The sequence below is a fragment of the Thalassophryne amazonica genome, chromosome 6 (genome assembly GCF_902500255.1).
Source record: "Thalassophryne amazonica chromosome 6, fThaAma1.1, whole genome shotgun sequence".
Lineage (NCBI taxonomy): Eukaryota > Metazoa > Chordata > Actinopteri > Batrachoidiformes > Batrachoididae > Thalassophryne > Thalassophryne amazonica.
In genome coordinates, this window is record NC_047108.1 from 74,028,792 (window position 1) to 74,049,100 (window position 20,309).

Consider the following 20,309-nt stretch of genomic DNA (forward strand, 5'->3'; position numbering starts at 1 on the left):
TTGGTTCTGTTGTTACTTTTAATTCTAGTAGAAGCTATTGTGGCATTAAAACTCAAATTCAGTTTATTAGTAGTTGCAAATGTACCAGATACAATATTGGAATTTATCTGTTATCGGTTATCTGTAACTTCCGATACATTTTTGGGTGGTTTATCATTTTATCTTTATCAAAGATAACTTTTCAGTTATCTGATTATCTGTTATCGAAGTTAATTTTTTGGTCATCTGTGCCCACCACTGTGCAGTACCCAATAATCCCCCGAAGAGAACTAGTACCAAACACATGTAGTTGTTGCCTTAGGTCACTAGTTAGAGTCCGAGTCTTGCAACCATACAGTAAGACAGAATGCATTTGGAACCTAAAGATACCTTTGGTCCCCTGCAAACATATCGACATTGCCAAACACCTCTCGCCAGCAAACTCAGGACTCCATAAGGTGTTCCCAGGTGCTTTGTGACGCCAAAGGCAGAGGACTCAGACACGAATGTCACTGCAGAGTTAAGTCTCCACAAGTTCAACACTTTCACCACATACAGATGCACTTACAGTGGATTTTTTTAAATGTTTTTCTTCGATTATTTAAAAACTTTATTACAAATTACACATATAAAAAACCTTTAAAAAAAATTTTTTTTCATGACCTCATGGCCCAGCTACAGTACTGTCACAGCTCACCAGGGAGCCGCAGCCCACCTGTAATACCCTTGAGACCCACACTTTGGGAATCACTGATGTATGTTTTTAAATGTAACTGCTTTTCATTAATTATCCCTCATAAAAATAATTTCACCTGAATATTTAAACCAGTGGATGAAGTGATGGATGTTTACATGTTTGACAGGTGTGACTGCGGGACAACCGTTGGTCTGTTACAAAGGTATGTACAGAAGTGGGAATCTGTGTGGTGGAGTGAGCGTAGTGATTCTACTGTGTGTATCAACAGTCTGTGTGTGCACATTATGTGCTAATCTTTGACGAGCCGATAGACATGGTACTGTGCTCCATGCTCACTGGTGGACACTTCAAAGACGAAGGCCACGCACAGCAGAGTCTCCTGAGTTTCTCTGTTTGAGACAACCTGTGAGGACAAGCAGAAAAAAAAAAAAAAAAAATTACGTAGGGTCAGGAAACCAGCAAACATACCGATGTTCACAGAGGTGCACAGACATCCACCTGTAAGATGGTGAAGTTCTCGAGAACACTATTCATCATATATTTCTCTGGCAGGTGTTTGAGTTTGTGGATGAAGTTGATCATGTATTCACACATGGGCGAACGGTGGATGCGGAAAACATACTTCCCTCCTTCCATATTAGCATATTCGGTCTGGATAGAGGAAAACACAGACAGACACCACAATTTAAACACATCAGGGTGCAACTGTGCCATTTTTTCATACTGAGCTGACTTCCTCACCTCAACCTTCTCCACCACCTGTTTTCCAAAGGAGCAGACTTTTGTTGAGACACTGATGGTGATGTTTTCTGTTCCGCTGTACTGGCTGCTCACTCCGTAGAACACACCAGAACCCTCCTCAATGTCACTGCTCAGGTCTGCCTGCAGTAGACACGTGGAAAAATCCCCCCCCCCCAAAAAAACAAAACAAACAACAAAAAAAAAAACATGGAGAGTACATTCAGATTAACAGTGATATGTGCACCACTTCTCACAGCATGTTTAGTTGCACATAATTGGGGCACTGCAGCCCATAACATAAAAGCTTTGAAGAAGGGCACAAATGAGTGTGCATACTTCCACTAGGATTTTTGGACATGCTGACAAATTGCCCTTAAGTACTCAATATGGCTATTCTCTGCATAAAAATGGCCACCATTTCCAAATGAATGAATCTACGAACACGATTTTTAGACGGGAACAATGTCAATGACCCATATTATGCCCTTACCAAATTAGAAAGAAGTTAGTTCTTCAAATTTTGCAATAAATGGACGCTGACGAATACAACGGATGCTGCACCACAACATAAGGTTAGTAGCCTATCGGCCGGTAACCCAAGAACAATGTTACAAAGCTGAAATAAAAGAATGAAGTCCCACAGCACATGATCAAAACCTGTTCAAAACCATGTCTGATACCAATCCTTTTCTCAAGGTTCACCATTAAACTGGCACAATCACAGGTATCACAGGCTGAGCTTAGTTATTTTTGATGCTGATCCCAAATGATGCAACACACAGTCACCTCAGCTCGGAACACCCCTCTCCGCCGCAGGAAACTGGTTCTCACACACACACACACACACAATCAGAAACTAAGGGATTAAGGAGCATGCACCTTTGTGATTTGTCTCTTATGTAATTGAACACAGCTGATCACAAGCCTGCTTCTATATCCTTCATGCCACCACCTCCACAAACTAGTTTATTTTCTGGACAATATGTCACATCAGTGTTATTAGTCGCATCTGTCCAAAAATGCATCATGAAGATGAAAAAAATACATCAGTCTATAAGTTGCATTTATGTCTGAAACATGATGCTACTGTCCATACAACAAGAAACAAAATTAATTTAATTATCGTGTTATTTATTTGTAACACAAACAGACTGGCAAACAGATGCCAACAGGCTAATTCATGTATGAGGCACAATGAACACATGGCCCATAATCCCTGCTCATCACTGCTCAATAGACCAAAACAATGCAGAGCTAAATGTGTGCACATTTACCACACTAAATGTTAAACTTTATTACTCATTAACTTCCTGCTGTACATATTATATGCAGGAAACAAGTCAAGAGAGAATCAGTTTGGAATTATAGGAAATTAGTGCACTATTTTACTTGTTAAAATGCTCTGCAGACTGGGCTGTTGGCAGAAATGGAAGCAGGTCACTAAAGATTGTTTGGAACACAGCCTGGCATCAGTAACTTCCTTTTTACCACAATTCCAGCTGCAGCTATATTTATGTGGTGATACAACACTTTCCAACAGCTCCAGGCACGTTTATATCCTAGTCAATTCACAATGACTTTATAACTGTGTTCATCCACAGAGTGAAGAAGCGGTTAAACCTGCAAACTTGAGTCAAACTATTCATAACACTTCACTTTTTCCACATTTTGTTATGTTACAGCCTTATCCCATAAAGGATGAAAATCATTTTTCCCCTCAGACTTCTACCCACAATAAAATACCCCATAATGACAATGTGAAATAAGTTTTTTTTTTTTTAGATTTTTGCAATTAAAAATAAAAAAACTAAGAAATCACATGTACTTAAGTATTCACAGCCTTTGCCATGAAGCTCAAAATTGAGCTCAGGTGCATCCTGTTTCCAATGATCATCCCTGAGATGTTTCTACAGCTTAATTGGAGTCCACCTGGGGTAAATTCAGTTGACTGGAAATGATTTGGAAAGACACACAACTGTCTACATCTAAGGTCCCACAGTTGACAGTGCATGTCAGAGCACAAACCAAGCATGAAGTCAATGAAATTGTCTGTAGACCTACGAGACAGGATTGTCTTGAGACACTAATCTGGGGAGGGCTACAGAAACATTTCTGCTGTTTTGAAGGTGCCAATGAGCACAGTGGGATTCATCAGCCGTAAATGGAAGAAGTTGGGACCCACCAGGTAGCTTCCTAGAGCTGGCCATCCGTCTAAACTGAGTGATCGAGGGACACGGGCCTAAGTCAGACAGGTGACCAAGAACCCAATGGTCACTGTCAGAGCTCCAGCATTCCTCTATGGAGAGAGGAGAACCTTCTAGAAGGACAAACATCTCTGCAGCAATCCACCAAGCAAGTCTGTCTGGTAGAGTGGCCAGATGGTAGCCACTCCTCAGTAAAAGGTACATGGAAGCCCACCTGGAGTTTGACAAAAGGCTCCGAAAGGACTCTCAGACCATGAGGTGATGCAGGAGGCGATGGTCTAGTAGCTAAGGCGTTGAGCTTGAGACAAGAAGATCCTTAGTTCAAATCCCAGCCTTACTGGAAAATCACTAAGGGCCCTTGCTCGCGGTGTGTAGTGAGGGTCTTGTATGGCAGGACCCTCACTTCGCGGTGAATGTGAGTCATTAGTTGTAAAGCATTTGCATTTCTGATGCAGATGGAAAAGCGCTATACAAATGCAGTCCATTTACCATTTAGAAGAAACAAAATTCACTGGTCTGATGAGACAAGGTTTGAACTCTTTGGCGTAAATGTCTTCATGTTTTGAGGAAACCAAACACCATCCCTACAGTGAAGCATGGTGGTGGCAGCATCATGCTGTGGAGATGTTTTTCAGTGGCAGGAACTGGGAGACTAGTCAGGAAGAGTGTGAATACTTATGTACACGTGATTTCTTAGTTATTTATTTTTAATACATTTCCAAAAACTTTTTTCATGTCATTATGGGGTGCTGTGAGTAGAATTTTGAGTGGGAAAAAAAAAATTACTCTATTTTGGATTAAGGGTGCAACAAAAAATGTGAAAAAGTGAAGCTCTGAATACCTTTTCGTGGCAATGTATGTGAAGCATCTTGCATCAGTGGATCTGTCCCTGTAATGTAATGGAGTGAAATTGGGATAAAATTTTTACCAGTCTGTTTGCCTAATTTTTTTATTTATTTATTTTTTTTACTGATTGGTCCTGCATGTGTGTTTTTGTTTGTTGTCTTTGTCTTTTTTATTTTCCCTTTGTTCTGTTTTTGGGGATGGTTTTTTGTAAATTTTATTATTTATATCATTCATTAAAATATACTGAATATCTTGGTGGTTTTTGGGTGTGTGCTGGGCTTCGTGACATCACCTTGATGGGTCATGGCTATTAATTTTCCTCATATACTGTAAACACCAAGATTAGCCATGACTCAGCAAGCGTTATTGTTACAAAGCATACTTATGAGTATACTGTATATGATCAGTATTAACTTTACACTGTCTGCAGCAGGAAATAGCTCTGCGTCTTCCCAGAATTTTTTTTTTTTTTTTTTTTATTTGACTGGCAATGCATATTTTGGGCTGCAACCACGCCGAAGTGTAAAATGCATATTACATATGCAGTATACATAGTAGTTGGCAGGTATGCAACATCAAATGTGTTAAAAAAAAAAAAAAAGTCTTGACAAAACCCAAAACTTAATGTTCCACACCAGACCAAACATTTTGTGACAATGTTTTAAACGCATTTCACAAATTGCATTATGCATAAAGACATGAATAATTTGAAAAAGTGTTCCATGTACTTACCCAGAACTTGACAAGGAAAAATGCATTGTGTGGTCCTTTTTCGTAAAGTTCCTTCAAGCCTCCTTTCTTTTCAGAAAACTTGTCATAGATCTGCTTCACATCTATAGACTCCAACATGGGATCACTGTAGCATGGGTTTGACTGACTAATGTGCACAAAAAGGTGTTTAAACTGCAGAAAGCATACGGGAAAAATATGAGTACAAGATGACTGATGTGGTAATTTCACAATTTAAATTAATGAACTGTCATACAGTAACACTGCCAGATGTTTGTACCGTTTCTCTATCTCGGTGGGTCTCCATAAATGCAGAGTACTCCAGTAGCCGTAGCTTCGCTGAGGCGATAGTTCTGTCTTGCCATACAGGAGCTGCAATAGCTGTTGGACGAGCAGGTGGCAGCGGCTCATAATCTACCAAACAGCCGAAATGGAACACAGTTTTTGCACCAGTAATAATGCTAGCTGTTCGAGTGAGTTTTGTTGTCCCGTCACACTTACTGATTGGTGCAGGGACAGGAGCTGGTAATGTAGTGTACGGTGCCTGTGCAAAGGGTTTAATGCTAAAGATAACAGGAAAAAAAAAAAATTACACGATCTGAAGGACAACTTTGTGTGTGTTTGATTTTCAGAGAAATTATTCAATTCTGCCAGTGATACTTACTCCTGAGAATGTCCATGTTGTCCTGGCAAAGGGCTGGGCCAAAACTAGAAAAGAGGAGGGGTGGTCAGATACTCTAGATTATTACTCAATGCAGAAAAAACCCCCCCCAGAAAAACTACAAATGCATGTGTCTCACTCTGACTGGCGGAGGGAAGGGAGCCTGAAGTTTCATTACACTAGCAGAGACAATCTGAGCCGATGAGAGGTTTGCTACAGTCTGCAGTGCTTTGTCTTTGGATGCCTGGTCCTGAATAAGAAAAATAAAGACATGGTAATAGGAAATACACATCAGAATAATGCATCACAAGGAAAAATGCTGAAAATTCTGGTTGCATTCCAAAGCTAGCCAACTTTCAAGACCAGTGTAGACAGCAAGTCAGCCAGCATATTCTTCAACATGATGCAACAACTACGAGGGAAGCAAGACATGGTGTAAAGTAAATATAGAGGACAGCAAAGCAAGAGGTGCATCAAGATAGTAGGCTGGTAGTAGGAGAATTAATGCAGCCATCACCAGCATTTAAATTAAGCAAATAAAAACAGCACAACAAATACATAAAAAGTATTTTGAAGGCTAGCGGTAAGACAGCACTGTGAACTTGCATTAATGTAATGCCACCCACTAAGCATAAAGCCTGAAGCAGAAAACTATAGCTGTATGACCAAAACTTACCAAGTTCATGGCCTATGGCAAAGAAGATATTAACTTTAGTACATTCAAGAAATGGGTAACAGGTCTCAACACATAATCAGCATGAGGCAATAAGAAAAACCATGTCTGAGATAAAAACCACGTTTACAAGATAAAACCTATTAACAGTATACCCCGAAGCACCTCATACACAGAGACCCACCCACCCACACAGAAACTTTATCCACACTTTCATAAACCAATACAAAATTTCCATCATGACAAAAAAAAATAAATTTCAACCAACTTGGGATTATCCACGACAGGTTGAAAGAGGGAATTGTAAGCTGCTTCACAGAGCACTGTTGGCCTTCTGGATAATAAGCAAATTCAGCATTTCAGTATGCACAGTGCATGTTAGCCTGGGTCAAAGGTCACATTTACCCAAAACACACGATAAGCGGTGACAGCAACATAAATCTTGAAGATTTTGAGCACTGGAAAGTCGACATTTTGAAAGAATTTCGCAAAAAAAGAGCCACAAAATAGATGGGAAGCAGAAGAAGGAACTTTGGCTGCAAGTTAAGGTGCACTTACACGAGCATGCCTTTGCTTCACGACACATCACAACCTGTGTCGTGATGTGTGGTGCTGGAGAGTAAACTTGTCTTTAACTGGTGCACACAGGACGCGAGAGGGGCACCGGTGCGTGCTATTGCGCACAGAGAATTTTGAAACCCTAAAAAAAAAAAAAAAAAAAAAAAAAAAACACTTTCACGCACAAATGTCATGCTATGTGGCGCGATCTAATCTCCAACACTACGTGCAGCTCATCAAGTGGAGTAAACAAGAAGTGAACAGAGCGAGTGGTGACGTCAGCGGATTGCATCAGAGCGCAGCTCGTCTGAAGGATTATAACAAGAAGTTAAATCTGTTATAAACATACTTTAACAGCTGCACACAAGAAGGAAAGAACACACAACTCTTATCAAGCCATGAAAATGTAAACAAGACAAATAATTACCTTTTTAGACAGTTCAAAATGCTTTCTGCAGCTTGTTAGGCGTGTGTGCGCACATGAACGGCTCCAGCTGCAGCCTCCTCTGTGATTCAGAAAGTGATTAGAGCCGTTTTCAACAGCGAATTTGCAGAAAAAAATTATTAATCCGTCACGAATTAAGTATTTTATATACGCAGCGTCCAGTGCAGAGCACGTGGCAGCCGGTAGAACAAAGAACAGCGTCCAGCTGTGAACAGAGCAGGTGGGATCGTCACGACGACGTTCGTGCTATTGCGTGAAGCAAAGGCATGCTTGTGTAAGTGCACCTTAAGCCCCTGTCACAGCGGCATATTCGCAGAGCTGCTCATTACAGCGTATCGTCTACGCTGTAATGAGCCCACTTCACATGGAGTTTTTTTCTCAATACGCAGCAGTATGTTGAGGGCTACGCCAGTAGGACGGAAGAAATTAAACATGTTTAATTTTCTTCGGCGTACAGCACAGCATGGAGCCTTCACGCGAGTACACGCAGCGCCGTGCTACTGTCCGCTATTGTGAGCCCGCCCACGCTGCAACACGGTATTGTATGCCATTTCACAAATACTGCAAGATCGTTGCTTCACTTTCTCATACTGGACTCAATATATGAGGACGGTTCACTGTGTCGCAAAGCTGACTGTTGCCATTTCATGAGAGCGAGAGAGGCAGCACGTGCTATCAGACTCCTTAAAAGATCCACCAAGACAAATAATAATAATAATAATAATAATGTTAAATGACGCACCGCACCATGCAGTAGAGAACAGAGTGCACTTCCACAGAAGCAGAAAACAGCACTGAACTGGGTTAATAGTGGCATGGCACACGCGACTGTGTGGACACATTAAAATGTGAACACATGCAACTGCAAGTATGAACGAACAGTGAAAAAGGCTGAGTGCGCGTGTATTTCAAAGAAAACAACGCTGCAATGAGCAGCTCTACGAATACTCCAATGTGACAGGGGCTTTATGCACTCACACTGTAAAATGCTGCCGCAGTATGAGCTAAAGAAGACCATTAAGAAAGACAATAAGTCATCAGTGATGGTTATCAGTTGACAACTCCAGATCCATTACAAGTGTCAGAAGTTTGGGAAAAACGAGACATCGTCAACAAGCGGGTTCCCCCTACATGCAGAAATATGGAATACGTTATATTCATATTGCAATCAGCATGTCCGTCTGTCCGTTTTCGCTTGTTAGTGCAATATCTCAAGAACCAGTTGATCGATTTCATTCATATTTAGTGGAGACTGGGGGGGAATAAGTCATCTCCTGATGACTCTTGTTTATCTAGAGTCTATATTCTGTGTATCGGTATTATATACCGCGTCTGTGCGCTAGGCCTGCACGGTTTAGCCGGCTTATCTGGTACACGGTATAATTTTGGCCAACGGTAGAGATTTGGACTCCACCGACTAATCGCGATAATGGCCGTGGAGTTTTTGATCCAGGAAAACTCCTCTGTGAAGCTGCTGTGTGTGTGTGTGTGTATGTATGAGAACCAGTTTCCTACAGCGGAGAGAGGTGTTCCGAGCTGAGGTGACTGACTCTCACTGTTGTTCATATAATTTTGTGAGACGCCTGTTCTGTTGCTGATATCTGCAAAGCCGTTGTTTATTTATTTTGGCCGATGCACCGCGCGCACACACACACGCACGCACGCAAGCACACACACACGCACGCAAGCACACACACACACACACACGCACGCACGCACGCACACACATACACGCACGCACGCACGCGCGCACGCACGCACACACACACACACACACGTAACCCAGGTTCCAAATCCTGTCTATTTCTCCTCTGCCTTTATCTATCTCTCTCCCTCTCTCTGTCTACATTCTCCATTCCGTTTGGTAATCTCGTGTTATTTACAATAATAATAGTAATAATAATAGTAGTAGTAGTAGTAGTCAGTCTCATGGGGTTTGGAGATACGTCTCTCTGACCAATCAGGGATCACTGTTCCAGTGATGTCACAGGGCCACGTACGCAGCTGTGGCCAATTGAGAGTGCTTATTTACTCGCGGGTAGAGTGAATGGGGAAACACTGTGGGGATACCGGAGGGGGCAAGGCTGCAGGTTAGTCTTGGTTATTTTAATTATCTAATCTTTGAAAGCATTTGATAAATGAGGTGCATAAAAAAATGAGGTGGGTTTCATAGATAATTGCCAAAGCTTCTGGGGAAAACCTGGTCTTGTTAGGAGAGACGGCATCCATCCCACTTTGGATGGAGCAGCTCTCATTTCTAGAAATCTGGCCAATTTTCTTAAATCCTCCAAACCGTGACTATCCAGGGTTGTAGTCTTACACACCTCTCTGCAGCTTCTCTCCCCCTGCCATCCCCTCATTACCCCATCCCCGTAGAGACGGTGCCTGCTCCCAGACCACCAATAACCAGCAAAAATCTATTTAAGCATAAAAATTCAAGAAGAAAAAATAATATAGCACCTTCAACTGCACCACAGACTAAAACAGTTAAATGTGGTCTATTAAACATTAGGTCTCTCTCTTCTAAGTCCCTGCTAGTAAATGATATAATAATTGATCAACATATTGATTTATTCTGCCTTACAGAAACCTGGTTACAGCAGGATGAATATGTTAGTTTAAATGAGTCAACACCCCCGAGTCACACTAACTGCCAGAATGCTCGTAGCACGGGCCGAGACGGAGGATTAGCAGCAATCTTCCATTCCAGCTTATTAATTAATCAAAAACCCAGACAGAGCTTTAATTCATTTGAAAGCTTGACTCTTAGTCTTCTCCATCCAAATTGGAAGTCCCAAAAACCAGTTTTATTTGTTATCTATTGTCCTCCTGGTCGTTACTGTGAGTTTCTCTGTGAATTTTCAGACCTTTTGTCTGACTTAGTGCTTAGCTCAGATAAGATAATTATAGTGGGCGATTTTAACATCCACACAGATGCTGAGAATGACAGCCTCAACAATGCATTTAATCTATTATTAGACTCTATTGGCTTTGCTCAAAATGTAAATGAGTCCACCCACCACTTTAATCATACCTTAGATCTTGTTCTGACTTATGGTATGGAAATTGAAGACTTAACAGTATTCCCTGAAAACTCCCTTCTGTCTGATCATTTCTTAACATTTACATTTACTCTGATGGACTACCCAGCAGTGGGGAATAAGTTTCATTACACTAGAAGTCTTTCAGAAAGCGCTGTAACTAGGTTTAAGGATATGATTCGTTCTTTATGTTCTCTAATGCCATATACCAACACAGTGCAGAGTAGCTACCTAAACTCTGTAAGTGAGACAGAGTATCTTGTCAATAGTTTCACATCCTCATTGAAGACAACTTTGGATGCTGTAGCTCCTCTGAAAAAGAGAGCTTTAAATCAGAAGTGCCTGACTCCGTGGTATAACTCACAAACTCGCAGCTTAAAGCAGATAACCCGTAAGTTGGAGAGGAAATGGCGTCTCACTAATTTAGAAGCTCTTCACTTAGCCTGGAAAAAGAGTCTGTTGCTCTATAAAAAAAAGCCCTCCATAAAGCTAGGACATCTTACTACTCATCACTAATTGAAGAAAATAAGAACAACCCCAGGTTTCTTTTCAGCACTGTAGCCAGGCTGACAAAGAGTCAGAGCTCTATTGAGCTAAGTATTCCATTAACTTTAACTAGTAATGACTTCATGACTTTCTTTGCTAATAAAATTTTAACTATTAGAGAAAAAATTACTCATAACCATCCCAAAGACGTATTGTTATCTTTGGCTGCTTTCAGTGATGCCGGTATTTGGTTAGACTCTTTCTCTCAGATTGTTCTGTCTGAGTTATTTTCATTAGTTACTTCATCCAAACCATCAACATGTCTATTAGACCCCATTCCTACCAGGCTGCTCAAGGAAGCCCTACCATTATTTAATGCTTCGATCTTAAATATGATCAATCTATCTTTATTAGTTGGCTATGTACCACAGGCCTTTAAGGTGGCAGTAATTAAACCATTACTTAAAAAGCCATCACTTGACCCAGCTATCTTAGCTAATTATAGGCCAATCTCCAACCTTCCTTTTCTCTCAAAAATTCTTGAAAGGGTAGTTGTAAAACAGCTAACTGATCATCTGCAGAGGAATGGTCTATTTGAAGAGTTTCAGTCAGGTTTTAGAATTCATCATAGTACAGAAACAGCATTAGTAAAGGTTACAAATGATCTTCTTATGGCCTCAGACAGTGGACTCATCTCTGTGCTTGTTCTGTTAGACCTCAGTGCTGCTTTTGATACTGTTGACCATAAAATTTTATTACAGAGATTAGAGCATGCCATAGGTATTAAAGGCACTGCGCTGCGGTGGTTTGAATCGTATTTATCTAATAGATTACAATTTGTTCATGTAAATGGGGAATCTTCTTCACAGACTAAGGTTAATTATGGAGTTCCACAAGGTTCTGTGCTAGGACCAATTTTATTCACTTTATACATGCTTCCCTTAGGCAGTATTATTAGACGGCATTGCTTAAATTTTCATTATTACGCAGATGATACCCAGCTTTATCTATCCATGAAGCCAGAGGACACACACCAATTAGCTAAACTGCAGGATTGTCTTACAGACATAAAGACATGGATGACCTCTAATTTCCTGCTTTTAAACTCAGATAAAACTGAAGTTATTGTACTTGGCCCCACAAATCTTAGAAACATGGTGTCTAACCAGATCCTTACTCTGGATGGCATTACGCTGACCTCTAGTAATACTGTGAGAAATCTTGGAGTCATTTTTGATCAGGATATGTCATTCAAAGCGCATATTAAACAAATATGTAGGACTGCTTTTTTGCATTTACGCAATATCTCTAAAATTAGAAAGGTCTTGTCTCAGAGTGATGCTGAAAAACTAATTCATGCATTTATTTCCTCTAGGCTGGACTATTGTAATAAATTATTATCAGGTTGTCCTAAAGTTCCCTGAAAAGCCTTCAGTTAATTCAAAATGCTGCAGCTAGAGTACTGACGGGGACTAGAAGGAGAGAGCATATCTCACCCATATTGGCCTCTCTTCATTGGCTTCCTGTTAATTCTAGAACAGAATTTAAAATTCTTCTTCTTACTTATAAGGTTTTGAATAATCAGATCCCATCTTATCTTAGGGACCTCATAGTACCATATCACCCCAATAGAGCGCTTCGCTCTCAGACTGCAGGCTTACTTGTAGTTCCTAGGGTTTGTAAGAGTAGAATGGGAGGCAGAGCCTTCAGCTTTCAGGCTCCTCTCCTGTGGAACCAGCTCCCAATTCAGATCAGGGAGACAGACACCCTCTCTACTTTTAAGATTAGGCTTAAAACTTTCCTTTTTGCTAAAGCTTATAGTTAGGGATGATCAGGTGACCCTGAACCATCCCTTAGTTATGCTGCTATAGACTTAGAGTGCTGGGGGGGTTCCCATGATGCACTGAGTGTTTCTTTCTCTTTTTGCTCTGTATGCACCACTCTGCATTTAATCATTAGTGATTGATCTCTGCTCCTTGGGGCAACTGTTTGTTGTGATTTGGTGCTATATAAATAAAATTGATTGATTGATTGATTAATTCTGAGTCATATTTGCATTGTATTTGAGTATATTTATAATGCTATTTTGCTGATTGTGTGTACACCAGATAGACTTAAACATTAGAAATACTAGTATTTGATTTTGATTAATTTGGAGAACGTTTGACTAAGACATGGGTCCTGTTCTATTTCATTCCTCCTGACCGCCAGAGGGCGGTGCTTTAGCACCTGGATAACTACATGTGCGCAGCACAGAGGACAAGAATATATACCAAAGTCACCCAGCGCTCGCTTCTTTTCTACATTCTCGCATTCTTAAAGGTTGAGAACGCATTTAGCTGCGATTGCTGCTCTCGCTTGTAGCCTCGCAACCCACCTTCGGTTGGAGCTACGTGCACTGCACACATCCTCCAGAGGCTGCGAGACACGGCTTCACCGTTTTTTGTATTCTTTGACCGACGCCTGTCGTGAATACACCTTCCTAAACGCCGGGTGCGCGCCTTTGCCGCTGCCCTGCTGGGTATTTTCCTCTGTGCACATTAGCTGTGTTGTTTCAATGAAAGCTGGCTATTTGTTCAGTTGTGTCACTAACCCCGTTAACTACGTGTGTATCAGAACCAGTACAGTGTACTGTGTTGGGCTTGCCGTGAGTGTTTTCCACTCCTTGAAGTACTTCGTCTGCACTGCCGCCATTTGCTAAGTTTAACAGCTCCGCTAGCAGCTAGTGTTGTCGTCGTTCCTCTAAGTGACTTAGCACTTGGGCTGTGAGTTTTTCGGCTTTTCGGAGGCTTCTCTTATGGGCGTTGCCTCGCCTTCAAAGTGTCAGAGCAGTTCATCTGCCCGGCGTACAGAACAGCGCCGCGGATTTACTCTCCAGACAGAAACCACCACCGGGAGAGTGGAGACTGAACCCGATTGTGATCCAAATGATCTGGCAGAAGTATGGTGTAGTGGAAGTGGACCTTTTCGCTTCAAGCACCTCGACACATTGCCCACGGTGGTACTCCCTCTCAGAACCAGACAGCCTGCTGGGGCAGGATGCATTGGCTTACTCGTGGCCGGATTGCCTCCTTTATGCCTTCCCTCCTCTCCCGCTGCTGATGTTGACACTGCACAGGATAGATCAGAGCAGCCACAGGGTGCTGCTGGTTGCTCCATTCTGGCCGGGGAGGATTTGGTTTCCCATGATTTACAAACTCCTCCAGAGGGAACCTTTGGCTCTCCCGGAGAGGAAGGATTTGTTGTCACAGCTACAGGGGAAGATTTGGCACCCTCACCCAGAACGCCTTCAACTGTATGTGTGGCCGTTGAGGGGCCAGACTCCTTGTTAAGTTCTTGTGACCAGGCTGTTGTTCAGACTATCCTGAATTCACGTGCTGCTTCTACCAGGGCTTTGTATGACAACAGATGGAAGCTGTTTGCGCGGTGGTGTGAGAACCAAAAGTTAGACCCGGAGCATTGACCTGTGCCTATTCTCAAATATTTACAAGAACTGCTGGAGAAAGGACTTTGTCACTACCTTGAAGGTTTATGTTGCTGCAATCTCTGCCCGGCACGTCTACGTTGATGGCCGGTCAGTGGGTTCACACCTCTTAGTGTGTCGTTTTTTGAAAGGTGCTCTACGTTTGTGGCCTCCAAGGCTTGCACGCATACCTTCATGGGACCTTCCTCTAGTCCTGGAGGGTTTAAGCTTATCCCCCTTTCGAACCAGTTGAAAGTGCTGAACTTAAATGGGTGTTAGTGAAGACTGCCTTTCTACTTGCACTGTCTTTGGCTAAGCGGGTGGGAGAGCTCCATGCCCTATCAGTCGCTGGGGACTGTTTGCAATGGAATTCTGACGGATCTGGGGTTACGCTGTGGCCTAATCCGTCCTTTTTACCCAAGAGAATTTCAACTTTTCATGTTAACCAGCCAGTTTCCTTGGCTGTGTATGTCCCGCATTCTGATCCATGATTATCTGTTTCAGGTTCCTTGTGTCCTGTCCGAATGTTGAAGCAGTACATTAGTACATACACTACTGTACTGCTTCAACATTAGTGCGACTGCCGGGATCCGGAAAATGGATGCCCTGTTTGTGTGTTGCAGTGATCACAAAAGAGGCTGTGCTGTCTCAAAGCAGCGACTCTCTCATTGGGTCGTGGATGCCATTTTACAAGTATACAGGTCCAGAGGTCTTCAGCCTCCTAAGGTTACGTGCCATTCCACCAGAGGGGTGTCCACCTCCTGGGCTGCACTGAGAGGTGTCCCTTTGAGTGATATTTGTGCTGCTGCTACGTGGGCTTCGTCCTGTACCTTTGCCCGCTATTACAGACTGAATGTGGCTGCTCCTCCTGCGGTGACTTCGGCGGTGTTGTCTGCCTCCACTCCCCACTGCTGATGCGAGGTGAGTGTGACTCTTCGTGACCTTGTTGGTATTAAGTCATCCAGGTGCTAAAGCACCACCCTCTGGCGGTCAGGAGGAATTAAATAGAACAAGAGTTACGAATGTAACTACGGTTCTATGAATTCCGGATGACCGCCAGAGTTGCTTGTCACTCAGTCTTGCGAGTTCATTCCGAAAAGTAGTGAGCGCTGGGTGCGTCTGGTATATAAAGACAACCAGTGACGTCACCCAGGTCACATCCAATGGCGTGACTTTGTTGGTATATATTCTCGACCTCTGTGCTGCGCACATGTAGTTATCCAGGTGCTAAAGCACCGCCCTCTGGCGGTCATCCGGAATTCATAGAACCGTAGTTACATTCGTAACTCTCGTTTTAAGCAGGCCACGATTTTTGATGGCGAGCCAAAGAAGGAGCAGGCCACGAGCCTAAAGACTGCACTTATCAAAGTGTGAAGACGGAGCCACTCCTGCCAGTCTGGTAGGGGGCTCCTTGCAGCCCACAAATTCGTTCCACACACTCTATGAGCATCGAGCCCACTGCTCCACCTCACATCATTTGCCCTACAGACTTTTGCACTGAACTCCTCTGGATATTTTTTCCCTGCTCACTACAACCCCAGAGTGGGTTTGATGAACTTGGAGTGGGTGGGAAAATGTATTCTGTTGGGAATTTATCTCTTTATATGGATTTTGTTGTTGTTGTTGTTATCCACCATTTCTGAATTACAGTTACAGATCCATCAAGAATTTAATTATTTCTGTTGTGTGCACTTGGGAATGGCCATTCAAATTTAAGTGTTTGTTATGTTCTGTTTGTGTTCTTGTTTGTTGTCTTTGCATTTAAAAGAAAAATATATGGTACCAACCATATATTTATATGATTGGTTCATATGATATATGCAAGCTGTGTGTATATACACACACATACAGGTCAATGACATGACATGCATATTTTGTGTCCAAGTCCATTATTTAAAAAAATGAATAAATAAATCTATTTATGACATCACTTTAATCTATAAAACCAATTTATTTTAATACATTTTTCATTAAGTTCTTTTGGGCTCTCAAACCTCCAAGATGTCAGGTGTTGTAACTGTCCGAACAAGAGAGCAGACTAAGAAAACTAATAAAAATGTTATTTTGACAATTGATAAAGTCAAAATAAAACACTGGCATTGTTTTGTGTTTAAAATCTTTTTGATTATGTTTTTATTTCTAATATCATTTGTTTTTAAAGCTGTAAAAAAAAAAAAAAAAAAAAAAAACCTTTAAAACTTTTGCCCAACAATTTACATTTCCTAAATATCAGAGTGGCGCAACCATAAACTTATGACTTTTATTTTGAAGTGAAGAGACAATGGCTGTAAAGAGGATATTCCATCAGCCACAGGACCCTAAGTGACTGTTTGGGCTAAGCTAAAAGGTTTGTAGAGCTCTGTCAAATAGTAATATAAATAGCTACTTTCAACTCATACGTATGCTGGTACACTTTTCATGTCAGGTGGTACAACCAATGTAAAACTCATGAAATTATATTTTATCATAAAAGTCTTAATTTTTTAAAAAAGTGGTCCGTTTGAACTTCATGTTATGAGTAGAAGCTAATGCTAGCATCCAAACAGAAGTCTGTTTATTTGAGATTAGCTGCAATAGTTAGGTGGCACAGCTGTAAGGAATGTTACTATATAATGTTAGTCAAAGCTCTAAGATTATCCATGAAACCATAAAATATTTTGTACTTTTAAATTTAAAGATATTATACACTTTAAAACATTTCAAATTCTAATTTGTACATTTTAGATGCCGCTATCAAGTAAAGAAAAGTCGGCACGACACAGAGCACATAATAATGATCCAGATGCAAGGGACGCATATCTTACAAAAAGAAAATAGAGGTAATGCATCTATACATAGTCCATTTTACATTTATTATATTACAACTTCCACATTCTTAAATGGAAATGTGTCAGTTTATTAATTCTTGTGTTTTATAGCTATCAGAAGAGAAAGAGAGAAGGGAAAATTGTGAAGCCCCCATCGGCCAACTCTCTAAGCAAGAACAGAAAAAGTTAGGCAACAGTGGAGGGAAGATCAAAAAAAAGCACCGGGACAGAAAAAGAGCCATTGAGGAAATATTGAATTTTACACCCAAGTCAATTGAACCCTCAGAAGAACTTGAACCTAACTCTCCCAACAAGGTGAGAATGCAATTAACTGTGGATAAAATATCTCTACTTAAGAACACTTAAACAGAGACCTATGACTAGAACATATGTTACTATTATAAATGATTTTTTGTTCAGCAATTTCATATTATAACAAATGTCAGGTAGTACAACCAATATTTGTCAGGTGGTGCAACCAATTTAAACAAAAAAATATGTTAAAGTGACTAAATGGTTTTTAAAAGTGATGCATGTAGTTATTATACTAAATATCTGGATGTGCGTATGTGTTTTTATTTTTCTGTCTTTAAAGGCAAAATTGAATGTTAACTTGGCTCAAAACCTGACATACAGAATGCAAAAATTGTAAATTATTGAAAAAAAGAACACAATGATAAAATAATAACTTGTTACCTTGTGTAGACACGCTAAGGAATAGTTGTAAAAGATTGAATCTTAAAATAAAGATTAGGAATGTATAAAGATTTTTATAAATATTTGGATGCACCACCTGACATTTTTTGTCATGCAGTTCAAAATACTGTTTCAAAATGAGTTAAAACTGTTAAAAATGTTATTCAATAAATGAGATTTGTTAAAACACTTTTCTGGACTCAAAAATATGTTTTACATCTATACTGAAAATACTTTATAAAAATACCTTTTTTGAAGCTTTATTTGTCAATGACCCATACACACACACACATATACACACACTCAACAAAAAATATAAACGCAACACTTTTGGTTTTGCTCCCATTTTGTATGAGATGAACTCAAAGATCTAAAGCTTTTTCCACATACACAATATCACCATTTCCCTCAAATATTGTTCACAAACCAGTCTAAATCAGTGATAGTGAGCACTTCTCCTTTGCTGAGATAATCCATCCCACCTCACAGGTGTGCCATATCAAGATGCTGATTAGACACCATGATTAGTGCACAGGTGTGCCTTAGACTGCCCACAATAAAAGGCCACTCTGAAAGGTGCAGTTTTATCACACAGCACAATGCCACAGATGTCACAAGATTTGAGGGAGCGTGCAATTGGCATGCTGACAGCAGGAATGTCAACCAGAGCTGTTGCTCATGTATTGAATGTTCATTTCTCTACCATAAGCCGTCTCCAAAGGCGTTTCAGAGAATTTAGCAGTACATCCAACCAGCCTCACAACCGCAGACCATGTGTAACCACACCAGCCCAGGACCTCCACATCCAGCATGTTCACCTCCAAGATCGTCTGAGACCAGCCATTCGGACAGCTGCTGAAACAATCGGTTTGCATAACCAAAGAATTTCTGCACAAACTGTCAGAAACCGTCTCAGGGAAGCTCATCTGCATGCTCGTCATCCTCATCGGGGTCTCGACCTGACTCCAGTTCGTGGTCGTAACCGACTTGAGTGGGCAAATGCTCACATTTGCTGGCGTTTGGCACGTTGGAGAGGTGTTCTCTTCATGGATGAATCCCGGTTCACACTGTCCAGGGCAGATGGCAGACAGCGTGTGTGGCGTCGTGTGGGTGAGCGGTTTTCTGATGTCAATGTTGTGGATCGAGTGACCCATGGTGGCGGTGGGGTTATGGTATGGGCAGGCATCTGTTATGGACGAAGAACACAGGTGCATTTTATTGATGGCATTTTGAATGCACAGAGATACCGTGACGAGATCCTGAGGCCCATTTTTGTGCCATACATCCAAGAACATCACGTCATGTTGCAGCAGGATAATGCACGGCCCCATGTTGCAAGGATCTGTACACAATTCTTGGAAGCTGAAAATGTCCCAGTTTTTGCATGGCCGGCATACTCACTGGACATGTCACCCATTGAGCATGTTTGAGATGCTCTGGACCGGCGTATACGACAGCGTGTACCAGTTCCTGCCAATATCCAGCAACTTCGCACAGCCACTGAAGAGGAGTGGACCAACATTCCACAGGCCACAATTGACAACCTGATCAACTCTATGCGAAGGAGATGTGTTGCACTGCATGAGGCAAATGGTGGTCACACCAGATACTGACTGGTATCCCCCCCAATAAAACAAAACTGCACCTTTTAGAGTGGCCTTTTATTGTGGAAGGTCTAAGGCACACCTGTGCACTAATCATGGTGTCTAATCAGCATCTTGGTATGGCACACCTGTGAGGTGGGATGGATTATCTCAGCAAAGGAGAAGTGCTCACTATCACAGATTTAGACTGGTTTGTGAACAATATTTGAGGGAAATGGTGATTGTGTATGTGGAAAAAGTTTTAGATCTTTGAGTTCATCTCATACAAAATGGGAGCAAAACCAAAAGTGTTGCGTTTATATTTTTGTTGAGTGTATATATATATATATTTATACACAAGGTCTGTCAATAAAGTTCATGGTGCGGGGCTGCTACAGTAACAGCCAGAGGTACCAGCTTGCTGTGTTATAAAGAAAAAATAAATAAAAATAATAATAAAAAAAAAATCAGACAACGAGCGCAGAGTCTCTCCTAGTTTTAAACAGATATACGTGAATAATTTGTGTGATATTTCAGAAAGCCATTCATTTATAACCTCATAAAAAGTTAACTTTTTAAGCGGCCATCAGAATCAGAGCTTCCTGCTTTAATAGAACTCTGTGCAAAACATTCAAATTCTGGTCTCTTTCAATTAAGTAAATTACTGTCCACGTCACGATCGCAGAAAAATGACTGGGCC

At 41.3% G+C, this 20,309-nt stretch overlaps 1 protein-coding gene across 8 annotated transcripts in view; it reads right to left on the reverse strand.

The window, feature by feature from the left end:
• Positions 1-840: 840 nt before the first annotated feature.
• Positions 841-20,309, reverse strand: part of tead3a (TEA domain family member 3 a) — a 78,020-nt gene continuing 58,551 nt past the window's right edge. For 4 of the 8 annotated variants that reach the window (XM_034172500.1, XM_034172497.1, XM_034172504.1 and 1 more), the window contains 9 exons: positions 6,534-6,545; positions 5,997-6,107; positions 5,861-5,904; positions 5,698-5,759; positions 5,477-5,610; positions 5,200-5,370; positions 1,418-1,558; positions 1,175-1,327; positions 841-1,079 (listed from right to left, as the gene is read on the reverse strand). In XM_034172500.1, coding sequence (XP_034028391.1) covers positions 966-1,079; positions 1,175-1,327; positions 1,418-1,558; positions 5,200-5,370; positions 5,477-5,610; positions 5,698-5,759; positions 5,861-5,904; positions 5,997-6,107; positions 6,534-6,545 — 942 coding nt within the window. In that variant the 3' untranslated portion in view covers positions 841-965. The remainder of the gene's footprint in view (positions 1,080-1,174; positions 1,328-1,417; positions 1,559-5,199; positions 5,371-5,476; positions 5,611-5,697; positions 5,760-5,860; positions 5,905-5,996; positions 6,108-6,533; positions 6,546-20,309) is intronic. The other 4 variants (XM_034172503.1, XM_034172498.1, XM_034172505.1 and 1 more) reach the window with 1 other exon arrangement.